Source organism: Gobius niger, assembly GCF_951799975.1.
Source record: "Gobius niger genome assembly, chromosome: 6".
Lineage (NCBI taxonomy): Eukaryota > Metazoa > Chordata > Actinopteri > Gobiiformes > Gobiidae > Gobius > Gobius niger.
Genome location: NC_136857.1, coordinates 1,158,691 through 1,184,385, shown reverse-complemented (window position 1 = coordinate 1,184,385; position 25,695 = coordinate 1,158,691). Strand labels below are relative to the sequence as shown.

At 40.6% G+C, this 25,695-nt stretch overlaps 1 protein-coding gene across 1 annotated transcript in view; it reads right to left on the bottom strand.

Annotated features, from left to right (window-relative positions):
- Positions 1–25,695, bottom strand: part of hspg2 (heparan sulfate proteoglycan 2) — a 418,468-nt gene that overhangs the window by 180,331 nt on the left and 212,442 nt on the right. The window contains exons 16-30 of the mRNA XM_079558863.1: positions 25,484–25,663; positions 22,262–22,458; positions 19,299–19,446; positions 18,988–19,115; positions 18,833–18,919; positions 18,698–18,759; positions 16,687–16,748; positions 16,444–16,584; positions 14,989–15,156; positions 13,652–13,831; positions 13,457–13,575; positions 11,982–12,093; positions 11,320–11,433; positions 8,320–8,447; positions 6,095–6,181 (exon numbers count right to left, since the gene is read on the bottom strand). Of these exons, the coding sequence (XP_079414989.1) occupies positions 6,095–6,181; positions 8,320–8,447; positions 11,320–11,433; positions 11,982–12,093; positions 13,457–13,575; positions 13,652–13,831; positions 14,989–15,156; positions 16,444–16,584; positions 16,687–16,748; positions 18,698–18,759; positions 18,833–18,919; positions 18,988–19,115; positions 19,299–19,446; positions 22,262–22,458; positions 25,484–25,663 (1,913 nt within the window). The remainder of the gene's footprint in view (positions 1–6,094; positions 6,182–8,319; positions 8,448–11,319; positions 11,434–11,981; positions 12,094–13,456; positions 13,576–13,651; positions 13,832–14,988; positions 15,157–16,443; positions 16,585–16,686; positions 16,749–18,697; positions 18,760–18,832; positions 18,920–18,987; positions 19,116–19,298; positions 19,447–22,261; positions 22,459–25,483; positions 25,664–25,695) is intronic.

Here is a 25,695-nt window from a genome sequence, read left to right as displayed (position 1 = left end):
AGTTTTAACGTCACAATTACCTTTGACTACACGAAATACAAGAAATGACAAGATAATCTCAACATGTATGTGATTTACAAGGTGAATATTAAACACATAAACAAAATGGAGCCCACAGATCAGTGATATGTGGTCGGGCCGCTGCTTAAAAAAAGAGGTAGTCACAAATACACGGTAGGCATGTCGCACGACCAAAGATTTAAACTATAGTTTCCACTAACGACGGCGGTTCTTTTGTTCGTGACCTTTTGATACATCCGAGGTACGACTGCTGTTGTTTCTCTTCATGGTTCGGAGCAATAAGAATAAGTGACTATAATTTATGCCTTTAAAAAGCCATTCGTGCCACAGCAAATAACAGATAAAGAGCGACATTAAATCTGTGTTTTAGATTCAGTACCTTCATAAACAGTAGCAGTAGGTGGTATAAATAAAAGGTCTGCACGGCCAAAGGGAATATCAGCAACAGAACATTTACTTTGTCTTTTTAAAGAGTGGGGATTATTGCAGGTATTTGGTAATAATTAAAATAAGCCCTTCTCACTTCCTCTCCTCTGGCTACACTTTGCTGCGCAGCTGTTTCAATAAAGAGAAAAGAAAGAAAAAACAAACACGGTGCTCGGCCAGTGTGGAAGTAGCGGAGCTGTGACGAGTGTTTTCACTTCGCGATGAGAGGATTAGAAGGGCCCTGTCCCAGTTCAAACCCTAGCCCTTGATTTGAGTCCTTCCCCTAGATGTTGCAGGTTCCCGCGATGGGGGTCGGGTGTTCCCAGGCTTTAGGGCAGTGGTTCTCAACCTTTTGGAGCCGCGACCCCCCCATTGTAACGGTTTGTGACCCCCCGCCCGGGTCACACCGTGAGAAATTCGGAACATTATCCTACATAATTCTTAAAAAACAAAGAAAAAAACAAATGGCTAAAATAAAATTCATCAAATTACGAACATATAATGGCACCCTGGTAAAATAGCAAACACACGCAACAATATAATATTATTATATACGCTAAAAAAAGATTTTATCTACATGATCTGGCGACCCCCCAAATTCATCTCGCGACCCCCTCGGGGGTCCCGACCCCCAGGTTGAGAACCACTGCTTTAGGGAGCAAGAGGAAGCGCCTGCACCCCCTACAAAGGCCCCTCGGCAGCAAGTCAGCTCTGGACCAGACTTGCAGCCGAGGGAGTATCATTAAACCAGTGTTTTTCAACCACTGGGCCGTGAGATATTGTCTGCTGTGCCTTGGGAAATTATCCAATCTCACCTAGTTGTTTTGTTTTTTGTTTTTTCAACAAATGCATTATTATCCACAAATAATGTACCGTTTTCAAGTGTCTGTGCTGTGTAGTGATCGGCAGAGCAACCATATTATACTCTTCCATATCAGGTAGTTAATTTCTTTGAGACAAGAGCATTAGTGATGTATTGAGGCTTGTGGCGAGTGAGACTATACGGTGTTCTGAGTCAAGACACTTTCTGCTGGTGACTCAAGATTATTTCAATGAAAAAAATGTGCCTTGGCTCAACAAAGGTTGAAAAACACTGCATTAAACAATAGACTGGCTGCAAACTATACGATCGGAATGTGTAGGCCAGGGGTCTCCAACAGGCGGGAGCTCAGTTCGCTGTGCTAGTTTGCAGACTAGTGGTGTCCCACAATCTTCACTGGACTTTACTGTGGAGGGAACTCATATCAAATGTTCTCAGAGCAAGTGAGAGGAACGGGACTGATCCAGAACACGTAGGACCTCAAGGGAAGATTGTAAAATTACACAAAGCTGCACGAGTGGCTCAAAACACCACTCCAGGTCTATTTTTGTAGCCTGGCATCCAGACTTATCTCCGATGTTTATTAATGAATAAACAGGAGACTAGTCTGGCGACCCTGTCGTAGAAAAGCTACTGCTGGAGGCGGGACTAATGTGGGACGACCGAAGCGCAGCAGCCAATGAGAACATAGCGGCTGTGACGACAGAAACAGCGGCGTTAACAATGGCGCTCCTGCCACACAGAGTTCAGTAAATGACTTCTGTCGTTTATGTCAGAAAAACTTCAGAACACAAGCAAACCGGAGCATTACGTGAAGCTTGTTTTGAAAAACTACAAAACCAAGGCTCAACAACGTGACGCCCGTTCAGGAGCTGCTCTGATTGGTCGGTCGGCTCCATATCGCTGTGTCCTTTGAAAGCGTGAGTGTTGCCAGAGCCTCTTCTGTAAAGAGGCGGAGTCTGGTTGGCGAGACTAATATTTTTGATACCATTGTAACATTGTAAAAATCGCTAAAAAGTTGATATTGCATTACTGCCCACCCCCTTTACTGAAACTATTTATTGGTCCATCATTTAAAAAGAATTAAACAACCTTCAACCAGCCCTTTTCAAGCACAGCTAAGGCTTTCTACATTTCTACACACGCCTCTTTTTGTTATAAACAAGTATAAAGAGGATACTCTGAACATCAAGTATTTGTCTTGAAACATCTGTCAAGGTGAACTCTCTCTGACATTTTTTTTCCTGGCATACAGGAAGCTCTCAGGGTGAGCAACTTGCTTCTTGCTTGACCTTCTGGCCCCGACTCTTTAAGGATCTGACCAATAAATCAAAGTCTGGCAGGATTAGATGAGCTTTCCTGAGTGGAGGAAGTGAGGAGGCAGCTTGATCGTTTTCTCTCTATCTCTTTCTCCTTATTTTGCAATCTTACAGACTATCACTTTAATGCCAATTGTTCGGATTTCTTTACATTTTGTGCGGGGGAAACAAATCATCTGGATAGAGATCAAAAAGAATCGAGCTCCAAAGTCCAGAAAGATAAAACATGTCTCTGTCGTTAATGTAGATACTCCCTTTTGGCAGTGCAGGAATACTGTGTAAACAATTGAGCACAAATAGACATCAGTAAATCAACACATTCAGAAGGACTAGTCGTCTGGGATGATCTTTATAGGAATGGCCAGCCTTCCCAGAACGACGTGGAGCGAGGCGTCTTGACTCGTTTTCCGATTCGAGCCGCTCTGATCTCCGCTGAGCAGACGCAGCAGATCAAAAAGCCCGGGATTCGCGCTCTCTCCGCGCCGAGGCTTCGGAGCCGGGTTCGATTTTCTTTTGACCGCGGAGCCGGCCCTCTTCTTCGCCGCGGCCGTCTTTGTTTTGGGGGGAGGAGACGGGGCGGTGTTGTTGTTGTTGTTGCGCTTCGGTCTGGGAGTCGTAGCTCTGCTCGCGCCCGACCTTTCCTTTGAAGCGCTGGGTTTTTCGCTCGCCTTCGATACCAGCTTGTGCGCGGCTTTCGGACGATGCCGGTTCGCCTTTTTGTTTTTGTCTGTTTCGCTCCGGACGGGCCGCTTCTCTTCATCCGACCTCGCTGCCTTTTTACCGTGTCCATCGTCTTTTACAAGGAGACTGGAATCTCGTTTATTGTCTTTTTTATGGGACTGTTTGCGCGACTGCGGTGGTCGTGAAGAGTGAGAGGGCGGGTCAAGCTGAAACTTAGTAACTTCTTTCCCTTGTTTTCTTTGAACTGGCTTCGCGACTCTCTTCGTGGCAGGATTTTTCTTTGTTTCAGACTTGACTTTAGTCCTAGCAGAAGATGCGGTAGTCGTAGTTCTCACTTTTGTCGAAACATTACTTTTTGGTTGCCTTGTCGATGCAGGTGTTGAAGATTTCCCTTTCCTGTTCTTACCACCGTTTGTGCCAACGCCAGAAGCTGCGATTCTCTTGGCCACCGTGGTTCGCCTCGTCGTTGAAGTTACAGTAAAGTCTTGAGTTGTCGAGTAAAACAGAGGCATGACTGTCGTGGTAAGCGCCGGCACAGTCTTCCTCTCTTGGGTCGACCTCGAGATGTGCCTGCGTTTCATCTTGTTCATCTCCTGCGCCAGAGCGGTGAATCCGTCGATCAGGATCTCCAGCCGTCCCTCCAGCCGGTTCAGCCGTCCCTCCATGTCCGTGTAGCCCCGCTCCAGCTCCGCGACCTGCCTGCTCTTGTCCCCCGACGCGTGGAGGGAGATGAGCTGCTTCATTTGGGCGCTGAGGAGGCCCTGCTGTGCTTGGAGAGCCTCGATGCCCTCCTTCATGTCCAGCGTGTTGCCTTCCAACATGCTGAGGCGCTGGTTGAAGCTGCTGAGGTGGAGGCGCAGGAGGTGCTGGAAGCTGGAGTGCCTGGTTTCGGGGCTCGGGGTGAAGCGCGGGGGCAGCCTCTGGGCGTTTTTGTTGGGAGTGAGAGGCGCGATTGCAGTGATCTTCTCGGGGGGAGGAGTAGTCCGACGTGGGCCTGTTGTCTTTTTACTGGATGGGGTCGTTCTGACGTAGGTGACAAAATCTTCATCGTCATCGCCGCTGCCGTCGGGGAGAATCTCCTTCTCTAAGCTGAAATTGAACACGGCCTCTGCCCCGCAGCCGATGGGAAGGAAGTCCTCCGTCTGAAACGGGTCCCCGCAAGTGTCTGCAGATGGCGTCTCCTCGCTTAACGCCAAAAACCAAAGCAAAATCAGCCAAGACGAAGCCAGGAGACGGTCAATAGTAAATACTTCAGTATCTGTTTACCCAAGGCACCGCATCATCTTTGCCCAACGTGTAGCAAAGATTGGTTTGACATGTCGCCTCATAAATGTCTACATTTATGTCACCGAGATGGAGGAGATTAACGTCGTCTGTGCAGCTGCCAGCAAGACTTTGCAAAGCGGAAGCAGAAAGCGAAGCACTTCAGGATCAATCCAGAGGAGAAAGAGAACAGGAAAGTACAGGAAGAAACTCAATGCTGAACCGTTTAGGACGTTTGCAGTGGGTTCAAAAACTATTCACACCTCTTTAATTATTCTATTTTATTATGTTGCCAACTACTAGTGAAATTAAATGTTTAGGATGAGTCTAACAATGAATACTATAAAATATCACTGAAAAATTGTACTTTCCTCTTAACTCCCGCCTGAACCGAGAGGATCTTTTTCCTCATGTCATCAGATTTTCCATCATTTTTTTGTTGGGTGTTCAACTCATTTTTGTAACTTTTTTGTCACATTTTTGTCATTTTTTCATCCATTTTTTGTCACATTTTTGTCACATTTTTTGTAATTTTTTTGCCACATTTTTGTCATTTTTTTGTCACATTTTTGTCATTTTTTTGTCATTTTTTTGTCACATTTTTGTCATTTTTTTGTCACATTTTTTGTCATTTTTTTGTCATTTTTTTGTCATTTTTTTGTCACATTTTTGTAGTTTTTTGTCACATTTTGTCACATTTTTGTCACATTTTTTTGTAATTTTTTGTCAAATTTTTGTATTTTTTTGTCAAATATTCATCACATTTTTGTATTTTTTTTGTCAAATATTTATCATATTTTTGTCACATTTTGTCACATTTTTGTCATTTTTTGTCAAATATTTATCACATTTTTGTCATTTTTTTGTCAAATATTTGTCACATTTTTGTAGTTTTTTTGTCACATTTTTTGTCACATTTTTGTCATTTTTTCATCCATTTTTTTGTCAATTTTTTTGTAACATTTTTGTGACAGTTTTGCAACTTTTTCATCAATTTTTCATCACTTTTTTTGTCAATGTTTTCTCCCTTTTTTGTCACATTTCCATCATTGTCATCAAAATGTGCTCGGTTCAGGAGGGAGTTAAGGGGTTAAAGAGAAAATGATAAAATGAAAGGAAATAATTTAAACTTGTGGAATATTCTTTTTATAGGACTTCAACATAATAACGTCGGAATAAATCGGTATGAACACTTTCTGAACTCACTGTACTCACAACTTCTACCATAGCTTTTTCTGAAACAAAACAGCGACTAACCGTAACACCACATTATCATAAAGCACTATTAACTATAACAGAAACAACCACAATTTCCGTACAAACCAGTGCAAAGTCGACCAAACTCCACGACTTTCTAAACCCTGCTGATCCAACGAGACCAAAACAAGAAAACCTTATTTGAAATACCAAGAGAAACATGCTCGCGTCCCTCTCCTTCCGAACAAAACCAGCTGATGCTAAATGCTAATGCCAGCCACTGCTCCATCCCCAAAACCCCCGGAAGTCTGACCGAAACCCAAAATGGCGGCCTGGTGGAAGACGAAGGAGGAGTGGAGCGACCTACCTCTCGCAGCGGCGCCCGGAGTAACCGGTGGGGCAGCTGTCACAGGTGGGCTGACCATCGGAGTCCAAGTAACAGGTGGCGGAGAATCTGTGAAGGAAACTGGATTAGTACTGGAGAGACAGTGTATAGTGTTGAAAGTACACATCTGAATAGGTACGTAAAAAAGTAGGGCTGTCAAAATTATAGCTTTAACATTAATCAAAATAAATAATCGCTGCCCTGGTTTTCCCATAGATTTATGAAACTGTGAGTGTTTGGTAAATGAAATGTGAAAATGCTTTAAATTTGAGTTTTTTATGTAATTTAATATTCAATCATGAATATTATTTTTTTGTTTGTTTGTTTGTTTACTGTGTTTAATTGTGATAAATCGAATTTTGCAAGAGTGATTAATCCTATTTTAAAAGAGATCGATTGTATGGAAGCCTGTTTCCGCCATGTTAAAAAAATAAAAGCCCAACAGGAAATCGAAATTACGAGATTTAAAGTCATAATTTTGTGTTTGAAACACAAAATTACGACTTTTAAAACTCAGAATTTCGAGATTTAAACTCGTAATTTCGAGTTTTTAAGATCCATGATCATAGCCGTCAGCCCTATTTTACTTTGAAAATCCGGACGTTGTTGCCGTTCTGTTTCCTGTCTGATGCGTCTGAACTGTGGAGCTTGATCTGGCAGAGCCGTATCTTGGAATCGTGTCATGCCTGAAAAACAACTGCTAGTTTGGGGCAAACTCGTGCCTCTTTGCCTCTGCCATGTCCTATGGACCCCCTATGGTCTCCCCCAGGATAAAAGGGCGATGCCGGTGGACAATGGCTAGTTTGCCCGGTTAGCATGTGCAATCGACCTCATTGTTGATTGAAAAAAAGTCTGCAATCAACCACCAATGCGTCAATCCTGACCCAGTGTGATAATCTTCAAGGCTGCTTTATGTGGTTACGGCTTTATTGACGTGTTTACTGTATAATACTTAATTCCACAAGATCCATTATTGGAGCTGGATGCTAGAGCTGCTAAGAAGCTAGTTAGCTGCGGGTGCTAAGCAATCGGCTACGGCCAGTTGTACATGAAGTGTGAGCAACAAACCAGCCCGGCTCAGTGTGTGATCGTTGTTAAAGGGATGCTTTATGTAGACAGTGGGTTTATTGACTTTATTCAGGCATATTTCCCATTTTCACATGATCATGATCATCCGAAGTTCATCGAAGTTCATAATGCTACGATCGTAGCATTAGCTTTGGGAATGCCATGCATCATTAAGGCCTAAACACATTCCTATGGTGGATACAGCATTTTTAATAACTTTTCTTGTCACTGCTTTTAATCCTGGGTGTTGAGGTAAAATAAACACTTCTGTGTGTCTTTGTAAAAGTCCCAGAGTTGCTGTAGCTCCGGTTCACAACACGATGAAGCTAATCCTCCATGACTGTTTACGGTCATGGAGGATTAGCTGCACCAGTGGTTCCGCTGTCCCGCCGCACCCACGTCTATGATCACGGATCTGAAAAACTCCTTTAAATCTCGAAAGTTTTAAAAGTCGTAATTTCAAGATTTAAACTCAAAATTTGGTGTTTTAAACACAAAATTATGACTTTAAATCTCGTAATTTCGATTTCCCGTTGGGCTTTTATTTTTTTAACATGGCGGAAACTGGCTTCCATATGATTGACAGCACAATGTAGAAAGGTTTTCACACAATTATTGCAGCTAACATAAAACATCTTACTGCCTCTAATACTCTTTAGAATGATTACATTTCGGTCGAATTTCAATTATATTTGTGGGGAGTATGTTGAATAACTTATTCATCAGGCTTGACACTTGGTGGATGGAGGGGGGTGACTTTTATGTTTAAATAGTTATTCTCTGTACCAAGAAGGGACTCAATAGTAAGCACTCAAACATGCTCTGAAGCCACGACCCTCTGGCTGGTGGGCGGTGACTCTACTGTGTCACCATACAGGACAAGAGGACTAGGTCAGAGCATATTTAAGAATTCATAACAAGTGTTGGCAGAGGAGGCCATAGTTTACACCCGCTCTCAGACACACCTTGTTTTCTTCTTAAACAAAGTAAACTGCCACATTTGTCTTCCTCTTCAGTAGTTTTCCAGTGTGTGGCTTTCAGTGATGGAGGTTTGCCGCCTCCAGGACTGACTCTGAAATTTCCGAGCCTAATCGCCGACGTTGCCGTGTGTTCATGAAAGTCTAGAGGTGGAAACTCACTGGTTGCTGGATGCTGTTCCTGGACAGGGGCAGGGCTGGCAGGCCTGGGCGCCGCCTCTCGCCGGGTTTCCATAGTAACCAGCCTGACAGCGGTCGCAGCGCGGGCCCTCCGTGTTGTGGAGACATTGCTGTCGGGGAAGGACACGCAGGAAAACATGTGTGAGCCAAAGAAAAATGAATCTAACGTCCCCGGTGAGAGCGCGGCACTTTCCACTCGCCCAGATTCGCCCACATTTTTGTCATTTTTTCGTCAATTTTTTATCACATTTTTGTCACATTTTTTGGTAATTTTTTGTCAAATTTTTCTATTTTTTTGTCAAATATTTATCATATTTTTGTCACATTTTGTCACATTTTTGTCATTTTTTTGTCACATTTTTTGTCATTTTTTGTCAATTTTTTGTAATTTTTTTGTCAAATATTTGTCACATTTTTGTCATTTTTTCGTCCATTTTTTATCACATTTTTGTCACATTTTTTTGTAATTTTTTGTCAAATTTTTCTATTTTTTTGTCAAATATTTATCATATTTTTGTCATTTTTTTGTCACATTTTTTGTCATTTTTTGTCCATTTTTTGTCATTTTTTTGTCAAATATTGATCACATTTTTGTAGTTTTTTTGTCACATTTTGTCACATTTTTGTCATTTTTTCGTCCATTTTTTTGTCAATTTTCTTGTAACATTTTTGTGACATTTTTGCAACTTTTTCCTCAATTTTTCATCACTTTTTTGTCAATGTTTTCTCACTTTTTTGTCACATTTCCATCATTGTTTTCGTCTCAGATTTGTTGCCATTTTCACAGCTCTAACGTCCCCAGTGAGAGCCCCCACTTTCCACTCGCCCAGATTCGCCCACAGTCGTTTCCACCTTCCGTCAGCGAGATCAGAGGCGAGTGAAGAGTATTTCCAAACAGTAAATAGTACTTCTGTTCTGTTTCGTTGTACTTTAATGCTTGGTTGTCAAGTGCAAGGTGTTCCTGCCATTGTTTTTTACGCAGGTGAAAACAATTCTTCCTAAAAAATGAAAAGAATGACTTCGATCTAAAGCCAACGAAGCAAAATGACTGTTGCGTCGTGGGTTTTGGCCGTCTTTTAGGAGACTTTGGCTGCTGATACCTGGCAACCCAGCATTGGAATAACAATTGCTTTGGCTGCTCTTCCCACCCCGAGGAAGTATGAGAACAGCTTTTTGGTGACAACGTGAACAGATTCAGGTTCTATCCTTTTATTTCATAGGGAAGTTTACCGACATGTGCACACCGGATGATTGTCGATCGGACCAGAACAAAACAACAAACTGAATAGTCTGAAAAGTATTGTAGACAAAGGTTCTTGAGCCGTTATCTGTGCTCTCGGAAGGTTCTAAGACTCACTGGGCCTCATTCACGAACACCTTCTTACGTACACATCTGTTCTTAAGGCTTTCTTAGGAAGCTGAAAACGATCCTCTGTAAGAAAAAATCCTAAGAACAATCTGGAGAACTCTTAAAGGGGCTTGATGCAAGTTAGCCATTTTATACTCACTACTGCCACCAAAGGTCATACGTGCAACTGCAGCTTCTATATGAAGCTCGTGCATGACGGCACTTTGGACCCGAAGTAACAAGTCTCGCCAACCAGACTCCGCCTCTTTACAGAAGAGGGTCTGGCAACACTCGCACTTTCAAAGGAAGTGACGCAGCGATATGGAGCCGACCGACCAATCAGAGCAGCTCCCTGAACGGGCGTCACGTTGTTGAGCCTTTGTTTTGTAGTTTTTAATGCTCCGGTTTGCTTGTATTCTGAAGTGTTTCTGACATAAACGACAGAAGTGATTTCCTGAACTCCGTGTGGCAGGAGCGACATTGTTAATGTGGCTGTTTCTGTCGTCACATCCGCTCTGTTCTCATTGGCTGCTGCGCTTCGGTCGTCCCACATTAGTCCCGCCTCCAGCAGTAGCTTTTCTACGACAGGGGCCAGACTAATCTCCTGTTTATTAATTAATAAACATCGGAGATTAGTCTGGATGCCAGGCTATGAATTAACACCTTTGTGAGTGACAGTGCAGGATTTTAGAGGCACTTGTGCTGAACAGGTCTAGGTTCATTGCACACATCATGTAGAGGGGGGAAAATACATCATTTTAACATTTTTAAACTCTGTATAGTCCCTTTAAGCACAAAAAAAAAAAAATTCTGAGTCACATATATATGCACCTATTATATCATGTATTAATCAATTCCAGAATGTAAATATCCTCATCATACATTACAGATGCCTTTATACAGTAATAAGTTGGTAACATCTAGTTAACAACTAGTTAATATTATAATAATATCCTAGTATTTTACTTTGTTTGCAGAATCTGGCGCAGCTTCCTGAGAAGTTTCTTTAGAAGATGTTCATGAATGAGGCCTTTGATGGAAAACTCAACTCCTGTACACTGGTAATTTTGACAACATATGTTATTTTAGTTTTAGTCTTTTGACTAAAATGTTATTTAATTTTAGTCTAGTTTTAGTCGACTAAAATTGCAAGTAAATTTACTCGACTAAAATTAAGACTAATCTAGTTGACTTTGCATTGATAATATTGATTCTAATCATGTTTAATGTTGTTCCTCTGCTTCATGTTTCTGCTCCACATGAACAAAGCTCAGAGCTGATCCTTTAAACATGATCTGAGGCTCTTTCAGACGCTCAATACAAGTTTGGATGATTTTAGTCTCTCCTTTTCATTTTTATTTAGTCTGATTTTAGTCGACTCAAATATCTGGACATTTTAGTCACAGTTTTAGTCTCATGAGGAACTTTTTATTTAGTTTTAGTCCAATTTTAGTCACAAAAATATCACTTTGACTAAAATTAAGACTAAATATTTTAGTCGACGAAATGAACACTGCTCCTGTACGACTGAGAGCTTAAACAAACAAGTCCAAGTCGTGCTTTCACCACACACTTTTCTGCTGCAGCTAATTTAAAGTAAAGTAAAGTAATCACGTATATTCTGTGTTCCTCACCAGACACGCTCCTGTCTCCGGGTCGCAGCCGCCGGCGTGTCCGTGGCAGTCGCACCTCTCGCACGTGCCCAGGTAGAGCCCGGAGCTGGTGCGGCTGTAGCCGTCAGCGCACTCCTGCAAACGGCGTGGAAAATCACCAAACCAGGAGCAACACGGGGCATTATGTGTGTGTGTGTGTGTGTGTGGCATCAAACTGCAATTATCATTAAGTGCTGTAATGGAAAAGGGGAGTCGGCCACTTGTCTAATAGTTTAAAGGCTAAAATGATGATCGTGCACAAACAGAATGTTCACACTTGTTCAAACCTATCGTGACTTGTCGTTGGCCGCCAATCACAGCCGATCTTTGCCTCTCCACAACATCTCTCTCTCCACTCCCTCTTCCTGCCATTTTAGCAACAAACCTCCTACCAGGGGCGCCAAAGCGAGGCCCGCGGGTCAGATCTGGCCCTCCACATGAGTTTCCTCAGCCCGCGAGTGTCAGCCGTGATATTGTTCGCATAGTTTTGGCCCATAAAGGAAAAAACTTTGCCCGAGAGCGACATTTTCTCAAACAAATCTTCAGCTCTGTCACCACATCCTCTCCCTCCCCACATCTAAACACCGCTCTCCCTCTCTCTGTCTGTGGTTCCTGCCTCTCTCTCTGTTTAAATGTGTTCCCACCTGACAGGACGGTCCTCTGTATCCTTGAGGACAGGCGCACTCCTCCACCTCCAGAGCGCGATCGTTTCCGGTGGAGTGAGGGACGGCGATATCCATTTTGATATCTGAAACGCTGCGAGAAAAAAAGAGAAAAAATAGATTTTATCCAAGGATGTGCCTTCGAGACTTTTTCTGAGCTTTTAGCCATGTTGTAAAATGTTAATATGTTTTCCCCCAGCAAAAAACAAAAACATGTCTGGAGTCGTGTTTTGTTTCATTCATTGATTCTTAATGGTGAGTTCAAGCTAGAATTGTGGATTTGTGGGCATGTTGCACTGCTTCACTCCCCCTAAGACATTCAGTAATCAGTTACAGGGGCGGACTGGCCATATGTCCTGTATTCTGGACGAGCACAGAAGGGCCACCGGCTCTAGGGCCACCGGTCTGGCCCCTCACTTTACCTTACCTTTACCCCCGGGCGAAACCGAGCTTTACCCAAATCTAAAATCTTAACCTCTTAACTTCCGCCTGAACTGAGAGGATCTTTTTCCTCATCACATTTTTTTTCCATAATTTTTTTGTTGGGTATTCAACTCATTTTTGTAACTTTTTTGTCACTTTTTTGTCATTTTTTCGTCTCATTTTTTTGTAATTTTTGGTCATTTTTTTTGTCATTTTTTCGTCTCATTTTTTTGTCATTTTTTCGTCTCATTTTTTGTCATTTTTTCGTCTATTTTTTGTCATTTTTTTATAATTTTTTTGTCAATTTTTTTGTCAATTTTTTTGTCAATTTTTTTGTCAATTTTTTTGTCATTTTTTGTCATTTTTTGTCATTTTTTCGTCTAATTTTTGTCATTTTTTTGTCTAATTTTTGTCATTTTTTGTCTTTTTTTGTCTTTTTTTCGTCAATTGTTTTTGTCAATTTCTTGTGACATTTTTGCCACTTTTTCATCACTTTTTCATCAATTTTTCATCACTTTTTCGTCACATTTCCATCATTGTTTTCGTCTCCGTTTTGTCGCCATTTTCACAGCTTTTTTCCAGAAGCTTTTGGATTGGGGTAAAGCCAAACTGGAGAAAATGTGCTCGGTTCAGGTGGGAGTTAAGGGGTTAAAAGAAAAGCAACAAAAAACAAAAATGTGCTGGAAAAGCAACAAAATGTGACGTAAACGTGACTACAAAGCGATGAAAAAAGCGATGAAAAAACATTAATAACATGAAAAAAACCCTGAAAAACAAGAGACGAAAACACAACGAAAAAGCCACAAAAAAGTAATGAAAAAGCAACTAAAACATGACAAAAATGCAGCGACAACGTGACAAAAAGTTACCATCACTTTTCTAGATTTTAGCTTTCAAATGGACTGTAGAAAATGCTCTCGGTTAAGGCGGGGGGTCAGAGGTTCACATGTGTATTTGGGCCAGGCTGACCAGAGTCCAGGGCTGGTTTTCAGTCCCAGTCCGGCCCCTGATCAGTCCTGTCTTCCTCTGTGTACCTGGTTTCGGCCATGTTGTCTGCGTAGGTGGCTCTGATCATGAAGGCCGTGATATCAGCGAGCGCCATGAGAAGATGCTCCCGAGTGCACGGCTGTCCATCTGCCCTCCTCCAGGCGGCCTTTCAAAAACAATACGAAAACAAGGCTTTAGCTGATCATATTCATGGCCTTTTTCACAATCGTCTTAACACCCACCTCTCTGAAAGTCACGGTGATGGTTTGTGAAACGCGTGGGACGGGTTTCGTTTTAGAGAAATGCTCTAAGAAGATGCCGTTTCCCTGGAGAACCACGTCCGGCTGCCCGTCGATCACCAGCGAGCGCTGCCGGGGCTCGAAGCGCACCGTGTAGCGGAGCTCTCCCCCGTACGCCGTCACCTGAGCGGGACGGAGAAGGCAAGGCAAGGCAAGTTTATTTGTAGAGCACAATTCATACACAAGGCAATTCAAAGTGCTTCACAGTTGCATAAATACAAGAAAACAAATAGAATCAATAAAAAACATCAACATAAAATTAATCAATTACAGTAAAAGGCGAGAGTGCAGATCAAATACTTTCAGTCATATGCATCGGTAAAAAGAACTGTTTTCAGCCTGGATTTGAACATTGTCAGAGTCGAGGCCTGTCTCACATCCTCATGAAGACTGTTCCAGATTTTAGCTGCATGAAACTGAAACGCAGCCTCACCGTGTTTATTATTGACTCTGGGAACCACCAGGAGGCCCCTCCCTGAAGTTCTCAGGGCCCGAGATGGTTCATACGGCTCTAACATGTCAGAGATGGACTTTGTAAAGACTTGTAACAAGCAGAGCTGTTTTAAAGTCTATTCTCTGAGTGACAGGAAGCCAGTGCAGAGACCGGAGCACTGGACTAATATGGTCATATTTCCTGGTTCTTGTCAGGACTCGAGCAGCAGCGTTCTGGATGTACTGTAGCTGTCTGATAGCTCGTTTAGAGAGGCCAGTGAGCAGCCGGTACAGTATCTAACCTGCTGGAGACAAATGCATGGATAAGTCTCTCTAAGTCTGGTTTTGTCACTATTCCTCTGATCTTAGCAATGTTTTTCAGATGGTAAAAAGCTGCTGATGTTGTGGCTTTGATGTGGCTGTTTAAGTTCAGGTCTGAGTCCATGATCACTCCTAGATTTCTAACCTGATTTTTTGGTTTTAGAGAGAGAGACTCGAGGTGACCGACGACACTTTGTCTTTGTGCCTGTGGGCCAAAAACAATGATCTCAGTTTTGCCTGCATTTAGCTGGAGAAAGTTGTTTTGCATCCACAAACTGATCTGTTGGATGCAGTGACAGAGAGTATCTACAGGAAGAGAAGGTCACTCGGCTCAGAGGTGAGTGGGGCAGAGGTATTTCACCCCCCGTCACACAGCAGTCACGAGACATGACTGAGAGGGTTCAAAGGGAGATCGTTGTCTGGATGTGTGTGAGTGTTCAGGCAGAAACATGCTGAGGCAGGACTGAGACACACACTCACAGTGAAGTCAGGCCTGCGTTTCCCCTGGACCTCTGCAGATCTCTTACCTTATCTCCTCTGAAGCTCTCGGGCAGCACCCAGAAGTAAATATCGCTGTCAACAAAAGAGCGGTAGACGACTTCAGAGGCGCCCTTCTGAGAGATGCCCTGGGAGATGGTTTTTGTGTTGGCGCTGTTTGATAAGGTGAAGAGTTGCCCGTTTATTCCTCCTCGCACCTGTGGACACAGACATATGTTGAGTGGAAACGGTTCCTGTCGACACGAGCAGAATAATAATAATAATAATAATAATACATTTTATTTGTGTAGCGCTTTTCAAGACACTCAAAGACGCTTTACAGAAAACAAGAATAAAATCACACATAAAATGAGCACATTCAAATAGAGGGCAGTTATTCAGTATTAAAAGCCTTTTTAAAGAGGTGCGTTTTGAGTTCTTTCTTGAAGGTGGGGGGGTCAGAACAGGCACGGAGCGGTGGGGGCAGTGAGTTCCAGAGTGTGGGGGCGGCGATGGAGAAGTCTCCCCAGGTTCGGCGCTTGGTCTTACAGGGGAGGGACAGGAGGTCGGCGTTGGAGGAGCGGAGGGAGCGAGATGGAGGGTGATGGTGGAGGAGGTCGGTGAGGTCTGGAGGGGCCACATTATGGAGGGCTTTGAAAGTGATGAGGAGGAGCTTGAACTGGATGAGGGACGGGGAGCCAGTGGAGGTTCTGAAGGACAGGGGTGATGTGTTCACGGGTGATGTGTCATTTTTTTGGTCAGTTTTTCGTCTAATTTTTGTCAATTTTTTTGTAAACTTTTGATCACATTTTTATATTTTTTTGTAATTTTTTGTTATTTTTTTGTCATTTTTTGTCATTTTTTGGTCTAATTTTTCGTCTAATTTTTGTCATTTTTTGGTCAATTTTTTTGTAAACTTTTTATTACATTTTTGTCATTTTTTATTATTTTTTTGTCATTTTTTATTATTTTTTTGTCATATTTTTGGTCATTTTTTTGTCTCATTTTTGTAATTTTTTGTCAATTTTTTATCCCATTTTTGTCATTTTTTCGACATTTTTCTGTCACATTTCCATCATTGTTTTCGTCTCAGTTTTGTCGCTATTTTCACACCTATATTCCAGAAGCTTTTGGATTGGGGTAAAGCCAAACTGGAGAAAACGTGCTCGGTTCAGGTGGGAGTTAAGGGGTTATAAGAAAAGCCTCCAAAAACAAAAATGTGCTGGAAAAGCAACAAAAAAGTGACGAAAAAGTGACAAAAAAGTGACGAAAACAGGTGATGTTTTTTGGACCGATGATGATGATGTCTGTTTTGTCACTGTTTAGCTTAAGAAAGTTGTGTTTCATCCAGGTTTTTATGTCACTCAGGCAGTGGGTGAGAATCCCTGTTCGCTCACTCCATCTCACTTTTAGCATCTAAACAGGAAGTGCTGATGCAGCAAGAGCAGCACAAATATTGAGAAACATATTCCCCCCTCCCTCAGAGCTCATCGCTGGCAACCTACTTGATCTCTGTTCCAAGTGGAGCTGGCGCACTGCTTGGTGACGCCCATACAGAAACACTGCAGGCAGCCCTCTGGATTGGCCTCCGAGAGGTGGAAGAAGCCAGACTTACACTCATCACACACAGCTCCTGCCACGTTGTTCTGCAACATGCACAGCAGAACATGTGTTATTGATCAGTTTATCATGTGGTGGATTGGAACAGCAGAATAATATAAACAAGGTCTGTTTAACACAGCTTTTACCTTGCAGTTGCAGAGCCGGCTGCTGGAGCTGATGGTTCCTCTGCTGTCACACGTGGAAGCACCTAAAACAATGAACAGAAGACACTTGAAGTACTCCTGAAGTACTCCTGAAGTACACTTGAAGTAGGGCTGTGCAATTAATCGAAATTCGATTACGATTTCGATTACAATAGTAAACGATTACAAAATTAGCATAATCGCAAAAAATCGATTATAATTTTTTTTTTTTTTTTTTTTTATGTTTTTTTTTTCAAATTTTTAATTTTTGGATTTTTGTCACTTTTTTGATGGATTTTTGTCTTTTTTCTGCTGGATTTTTGTCATTTTTTGCTGGATTTTTGTCATTTTTTGCTGGATTTTTGTCTTTTTTTTCTGGATTTTTGTCACTTTTTTTTCTGGATTTTTGTCTTTTTTTTATGGATTTTTGTCACTTTTTTTCTGGATTTTTGTCTTTTTTCTGCTGGATTTTTGTCATTTTTTGCTGGATTTTTGTCACTTTTTTGCTGGATTTTTGTCACTTTTTTGCTGGATTTTTGTCACTTTTTTGCTGGATTTTTGTCTTTTTTTGGATTTTTGTCTTTTTTTAATGGATTTTTGTCTTTTTTTAATGGATTTTTGACACTTTTTTGATGGATTTTTGTCACTTTTTTGCTGGAATTTTGTCTTTTTTCTGCTGGATTTTTGTCGCTTTTTTATGGATTTTTGTCACTTTTTTGATGGATTTTTGTCATTTTTTGCTGGATTTTTGTCATTTTTTGCTGGATTTTTGTCTTTTTTTTCTGGATTTTTGTCACTTTTTTTTCTGGATTTTTGTCTTTTTTTTATGGATTTTTGTCACTTTTTTTCTGGATTTTTGTCTTTTTTCTGCTGGATTTTTGTCATTTTTTGCTGGATTTTTGTCACTTTTTTGCTGGATTTTTGTCACTTTTTTGCTGGATTTTTGTCACTTTTTTGCTGGATTTTTGTCTTTTTTTGGATTTTTGTCTTTTTTTAATGGATTTTTGTCTTTTTTTAATGGATTTTTGACACTTTTTTGATGGATTTTTGTCACTTTTTTGCTGGAATTTTGTCTTTTTTCTGCTGGATTTTTGTCGCTTTTTTATGGATTTTTGACACTTTTTTGATGGATTTTTGTCTTTTTTCTGCTGGATTTTTGTCATTTTTTGCTGGATTTTTGTCATTTTTTGCTGGATTTTTGTCTTTTTTTTCTGGATTTTTGTCACTTTTTTTTCTGGATTTTTGTCTTTTTTTTTATGGATTTTTGTCACTTTTTTTCTGGATTTTTGTCTTTTTTCTGCTGGATTTTTGTCATTTTTTGCTGGATTTTTGTCACTTTTTTGCTGGATTTTTGTCACTTTTTTGCTGGATTTTTGTCACTTTTTTGCTGGATTTTTGTCTTTTTTTGGATTTTTGTCTTTTTTTAATGGATTTTTGTCTTTTTTTAATGGATTTTTGACACTTTTTTGATGGATTTTTGTCACTTTTTTGCTGGAATTTTGTCTTTTTTCTGCTGGATTTTTGTCGCTTTTTTATGGATTTTTGACACTTTTTTGATGGATTTTTGTCTTTTTTTTCTGCTGGATTTTTGTATTTTTTGCTGGATTTTTGACACTTTTTTGATGGATTTTTGTCTTTTTTTTATGGATTTTTGTCACTTTTTTGATGGATTTTTGTCACTTTTTTGCTGTTTTTTTTTAAAGGCAACAAATAATCGTTTGAATAATCGTGATTTCAATTATGACAAAAATAATCGTGATTATTATTTTTTCAATAATCGAGCATCCCTAACTTGAAGTACACCTGGTAACGCTACAGGCCTGTCCTGAGCCCAGCGCATACCTGAGCCATGACCAAACACTACAGTACTTCTACAGAGGGAGGCTGTGCGGCAAACATTACATGAGGTCAAGACCCCATACGATCACACTCCTGATAAGAGCGGTCAGCAGGTCCAACATTCCTGCTCAGACTGATTTCATACAACATTTACTTATAGTGAATTATTACTCACTGGAACTAGGAACACATTTTCCATTGGGCTGCAGGGGGTTGCCCTGGTAGCCAGGTGCACACCTACAAAAACACGAAAAGAGTATTTAAAAATACAAAATACAAAAATAAGAAAAGACAGAAACTGAAGTCTGACTTTTCGCAGCGTCTCCCGGTGTAGCCGGTCCTGCAGGCGTCACAGGTCGCCTGCTGGTCCACGTCCAAAAAGCACGTGTCCGAGAACCTAAAACAGAAATAACGATGAATCTGATGAATCCCCACAGGCTGTTGTTCCGGCGTGTGACCACTCACCGCCTGGAGGTCTCGTAGTACGGGCAGGGGCAGGGTTTGCAGTCGTCGGGGCGGCCTCGGGTCGGGTCGCCGAAGTAACCCGGGCGGCACTTATCGCACTGCGGGCCCTCGGTGTTGTGGAGGCAGCTCTGTGGAATCAAACCCGTCAGTCACGCCCGAAACACATCCACAAAGGCCACTTTTACACAGCTCTTAAGTGTCTCAGAAATGAAAACAGAATAATGAAATCAGAGAAGGTTTACCATTAAAGGTTTATCTTATCTTATCTTATTACAGTGTTTCCTGTTCAAACGTGTGTATGTTAAACGTACCAGGCAGTGTCCGCTGACGGGGTCGCAGGCGCTGGCGTGTCCGTTACAGTTACAGCCGGCACAGGTGCCCAGGTACTGACCTCCAGGGACACGCTCGAAACCAGCCGAGCACATCTCACAGGACAGACCGCTGTATCCGGGGGGGCACCTGAGGAGACCGGGTGGAAACATGAGGCGATGCGATACGATACAATACGATACGATACGATACGATACGATACGATATACTTTATTAATCCCGAAGGAAATTCAGTTCATCATAGGGCTGCTCGATTATTGAAAAAATAATAATCACGATTATTTTTGTCATAATTGAAATCACGATTATTCAAACGATTATTTGTTGCCTTTAAAAAAATCCATCAAAAAAGTGACAAAAATCCATCAAAAAAAAGACAAAAATCCATCAAAAAAATGACAAAAATCCATCAAAAAAATGACAAAAATCCATCAAAAAAAATGACAAAAATCCAGCAAAAAAGTGACAAAAATCCATAAAAAAAATGACAAAATCCATCAAAAAAAATGACAAAAATCCATCAAAAAAAAGACAAAAATCCATCAAAAAAATGACAAAAATCCATCAAAAAAATGACAAAAATCCATCAAAAAAAATGACAAAAATCCAGCAAAAAAGTGACAAAAATCCATAAAAAAATGACAAAATCCATCAAAAAAAATGACAAAAATCCAGCAAAAAAGTGACAAAAATCCATCATAAAAAGTGACAAAAATCCATCAAAAAAGTGACAAAAATCCCAAAATTAAAAATGAGAAAAAAAAGAAAAAAAAATTGAAAAAAAAACAAAAACAAATTAGAAAAAAAAAATTATAATCGATTTTTTGCGATTATGCTAATTTTGTAATCGTTTACTGTTGTAATCGAAATCGTAATCGAATTTCGATTAATTGCACAGCCCTAGTTCATCAGCTGCACAATCAAGTCACACATACAAACATCAGATTTAAAATAACTAGGACAGTGCAGAGAATAAATATAATAATAATTTATAAGTATAAAAATATAGAGGTTCTATAAAAAAAAACATTTCACTCCCATTTAGCCCCTCCCACCCAAGGATTTGTTCTATAGCCCGATCGCTCTGGGCAAGAAGGATCTCCTGAGCTGGTCCTTTGAGCAGGAGAGCGAGAGCAAAAAAGTACAGTCTGAAAACGAACTGCACCAAACGAAAAAAAAAAAGTTTGCTTCTGGCTATAGAGGAGAGAGGGAGAGGCTAAATCAGGGGTGGCCAACCAGTCAGAGACCAAGAGCCGAAATTTTCAACCTTGATCCTGTGAAGAGCCACAAAGGCACCGACCATTAGCGAGATTCCGGGGCGGTCGTTTATTGTGATTAAATAGAATGTGACCGTTTTATTTAATCACAATAAACTATAACTTTATGCCTTTTTCTTTCTTTTTTTAATAATTGTGTTAGATTGAATGGTTTTACTCCTCAACAAGATTGAAATACATGTATATTAAATGACATTTTGTGCTTTCAGCTCTGACTGAGACAGAATTAGATTATTATTATTATTTTATTTTTTTTAATGCTGGGGTGTGTTTATATGTGGGGCCCTGCCCACTGAGCCCCCTTCTCTGATTCGCCCCTGGCCTGTGCGCTCAGTGCCTGCAGCTTCGTCCTGACTGGACTGTGCAGAGAACGCACTCTAGGCTGCATAAAGTTCATGAACTTTAACCAGGAGCCTCTGGAGGATCTGAGAGTCTGTTTTAAGTTGCATCTGTTACAGTCTCTGTCACATGTGAAAGAAAAGTCATGACTTTGCGTATTTCCGCGTTACGATGTCGCGCTTCGCATCATACGCTTCAAAAGAGCTCCGCTTTTTTCCATTTCCTAATTTTGATCTTTTTCTGTGAATATGTGGCCAAATTACATCAAATAAAGAGTAGCTGATCAGAAATCTGAAAAGCACAGAAGCTAATCCTAGTGCCACGATCTGCCTGCCTGTTGTTTAACCTACATCCTGCTGTGAGTGAGGCTGCACGGGCACCTTTTACACACCGCCTCGAAAAGGAGAGAGATACAGACTCTCATTCATGTAGAGATGGAAACAGGGTCTGTAGGACTATGGTTGGATTTTTGGTCAAAGACTGTTACAGTTTATGGGAAATATTTACCAATTATTTTGCAAAGAGCCGCATCTCCAATCATGCAAAGAGCCGCACTCTGATTGGACAAGAGCCGCATGCGGCTCGAGAGCCGCGGGTTGGCCACCCCTGGGCTAAATGCTAACGACAGGTCCTAAAGAACTTGTCTAAGCTCAGGTAAGAACATATCTCAGAATGTAAAAACGGCGGCCTGTTCCTTTAAGGCTCTGAATAAGTCGTCCTCCTTTGAGACTTAACACCTGAGATTGAACACATTTCTGTTGCAAAATACATGTTTAGTTCAGCGCCATTTATCCTGCAATCTCAGATTAATTTCCTAACATAAATAATAGGTCTATATCTCATTTAACACCTAGAAAATAATGAGAGATTCACTAATGACAGATAAAAACAGCTCATGAGTGAAACCACTGGTCATAACACCGTACAAGTTCAGAGTCAGTGGTTCATATTTCAGACTTCTCTCAAATGTTAAATCTCCTGGATGTAAATCTTGATTTGATCCGGAACAAACAAGCGGAGCAAAGGACTTTTCTGCTCTGAATAGTCTTTTCAGCTGAAGTGTGGCCTCAATGTTGACTTTTACTCTTATTATCTTCTAAGACCTTCTTTTAGTTATATTATCATTGTAAAAAATGGAAAAAAAAACTCCTCATTGAACATAAGATTAAATTGTAAACCCCAATCTAAATGAATGTTTGGCAACTTGTAAGTAATTGAATAACAGTGACTTTGATAAAATGATTAAAAAAGGGGTTGAAACATTCTCTTTAGTTTTGTTTCCCATGAAGACCAGATTCCGTTTCCTCGCTCCACCTGGTTCCACCCACCTGCACTCCTCCACGTCCTTGGCGTGTCCCGCTAAGTTGAACTCCGTGTTGGTGACGTCCATGAGGATGTCGCTGAGGGCCACGCTGACCATGTGGTTGTCGTATATGGTGCGGATGCTGATGCTGTCCAGACTGGCCAGCGTCATCATCAGCTCCTCCCGGGACACGGGGCGCCCGTTCGAGTGCTGCCAGTTTTGCTGCAACAAAGAGTCACATGGGAAAAAATTACTGAGCGGCAACATAAATCTGAATGGCTATAATTAAAGGGGCTGGATGCAAGTTTTTACTCACTACTGCCACCTCAGGTCATACGTGTAACTGCAGCTTCTATATTAAGCTCGTGCATGACGGGAATAACACCTTTCTGAGCGACAGTGCAGGATTTTAGAGGTAATTGTGGCTCATTCTACACATTAGGACATGGAGGAACATGTAGGGGGAGGGAAATACTTAATTTTAACATTTTTAAACTCCCTTTAGTCCCTTTAAGCTCTTCACTCCCACCTGAACGGATCCCATTTCCTCCAGTTTGGCTTTACCCTAATCAAAAAGCTTCTTGGGAAAAAAGCATCAAAACAGCCCAAAAAAATGAGAAGAAAACAAGTATGTAAACGCAACAAAAATGTGACAAAAATTAAACAAAAAAATGACAAAAATTCAACAAAAATTGGACAAAAAATCAACAAAAATTGGACAAAAAATTGACAAAAAATTGACAAAAATTAAACAAAAAAATGAAAAAAAAAACAACAAAAAGTGACAAAAATTAGACAAAAAAAGTGACAAAAATTCAACAAAAATTCAACAAAAATTCAACAAAAATTCAACAAAAATTCAACAAAAAATTGACAAAAAAATTTCAAAAATTAAACAAAAAAATGAAAAAAAATTCAACAAAAAGTGACAAAAATTAGACAAAAAAATGAAAAAAAAAACAACAAAAAGTGACAAAAATTAGACAAAAAAAGTGACAAAAAAGAGACAAAAATTCAACAAAAATTCAACAAAAATTCAACAAAAATATGACAAAAATTCAATAAAAAAATGACAAAAATGTGACAAAAACTCAACCAAAAAAATTCCAAAAACTCGACAAAAAAGGTGACACAACACAGCAACAACGCGAGGAAAAAGATCAGTTTTGTGGGTCTTAGCTTTCAAAGAGGTGTTACACAGACCTATATAATGGCCAAAGAGGACAGAATGCATTTGATTCAGGCGGGTGGTTTAACTAATTGCAATCCTTCAGGTAAAATCATGCCACCTGCAAACAACATCATTTCTTATTTCTATGGGGTCTCGTCATGTTTGGAACCTGCAAAGGCTGGTAAATCAGTGATTCTCAACTCAAACGTGGGTCAAAGTCGGTCACAAGCCTTTCCCACAAAACCTTTCTTTCAATATTTATCTCTTCTGAAAAAGCACTACTGTCTGTTTACACGACCGTTATCGGTTTGTTTCCAACATGATTCCAGCTCGTTCGGATGATCTGATTCTTATTCAACAACAACTTTGGGAGGAAAACACACTATCTTACTAAAAAGCAAATTAAATTATTTTTTTGGATCAAGGCTTGTTGTTATCCTTGGGTGATGGACCGTTCCAACAAGAGGCTACATCCACCAAAAAGCACCTTCTTACCTGAGCTTAGACGAGTTGATGCGTAACTATCTGGTCTTTACGCGTGCGCTCAGTCACACAAAAAGACCAAAGACGTTGTTCGCATTTAGCCTCTCTTCCTGTCCTCTATGGGGTCAAGGACACATCAACTCGTCTAAGCTCAGGTAAGAACATATCTCAGTATGTAAAAACGGCGGCCTGTTCCTTTAAGGCTCTGAATAAGTCGTCCTCCTTTGAGACTTAACACCTGAGATTGAACACATTTCTGTTGCAAAATGCATGTTTAGTTTAGCGCCATTTATCCTGCAATCTCAGATTAATTTCCTAACATAAATAATGGGTCTATATCTCATTTAACACCTAGAAAATAATGAGAGATTCACTAATGACAGATAAAAACAGCTCATGAGTGAAACCACTGGTCATAACACCGTACAAGTTCAGAGTCAGTGGTTCATATTTCAGACTTCTCTCAAATGTTAAATCTCCTGGATGTAAATCTTGATTTGAGAGAGCTTGGTTATGTACGGCACACACTTAAAGGGGAGGTATTCTGCAAAATGGACTTTTTCAAGCTTTCCATCCTGTTATTCTGTCACTCCCTCATTAAAAACATGGCTGAAGTGTTGCCTTGGCACATTCACGTATTTCTGAGTAATCTGTAAAAACTCTGATGGCGGCCATTTTAGGGATAGGTTTTTGTCACATTTTTGTTGATTTTTTGTTGAATTTTTGTCATTTTTTTGTCAATTTTTTGTCATTTTTTTGTCATTTTTTTGTTGAATTTTTGTCACATTTTTGTTGAATTTTTGTCAATTTTTTGTCGATTTTTTGTTGAATTTTTGTTGAATTTTTGTCACATTTTTGTTGAATTTTTGTCACATTTTTGTTGAATTTTTGTCATTTTTTGTTGCATTTTTGTTGCATTTTTGTTGCATTTTTGTCACATTTTGGTTGAGTTTTTGGCTGATGGCGGCCATTTTAGGGATAGGTTTTTGTCACATTTTTGTTGATTTTTTGTAGAATTTTTGTCAATTTTTTGTCAATTTTTTGTCAATTTTTTGTTGAATTTTTGTCACATTTTTGTTGAAGTTTTGTCACATTTTTGTTGAATTTTTGTCATTTTTTTGTTTAATTTTTGTTGCATTTTTGTTGCATTTTTCTCACATTTTGGTTGAGTTTTTGGCTGATGGCGGCCATTTTAGGGATAGGTTTGCCTGAGTCCTCCTAGGAACGCCCCCACCTCCTGGAGACGCCTCCGAGCTTTGGTCACCAGCCGAGTAACCAACCACTGCTCCTCAGCAGAACCCCCTCCCCACTGATGCCACAGACAGCGTGTGGAGGGGGCGTGTCTAAAGGCTCAGAGGTTCTTAAAGAGACAGAGGCCTATTTCAAGACATTCACTACAGCCATTTTGAGAGAGACATTTTATACAAGGCAGTTCTTCTAATTTACTGCATTTACAGACCAACAGAAGGTTTGTCATCATTGTAGTGAGATATAGACTGGTGCTATGGGACTGACAAAAGCAGAACACCCCCTCTTTAACACTGCTGGACAATTACAGATTCATTAGTTGATAGAAAACTGCGGTTTCTTTACCTCCGTGAGCTTGATCTCCTTGGTGCTGGTCTCTCGTGGGGGAGTGGGGTTTCCTCTGCGGTAAACGAGACGACGCCCGTTTCCAACCATGATGACGTCGGGCTTCTCCACGGGCTCGGACAGACCGCGGGCCAGGGTGAAGCGCACTTGGTACTTCAGCGACCCTCCATACGAGTCAATCTGAAACGACGTGAAGACGCTTGAAAACAGTG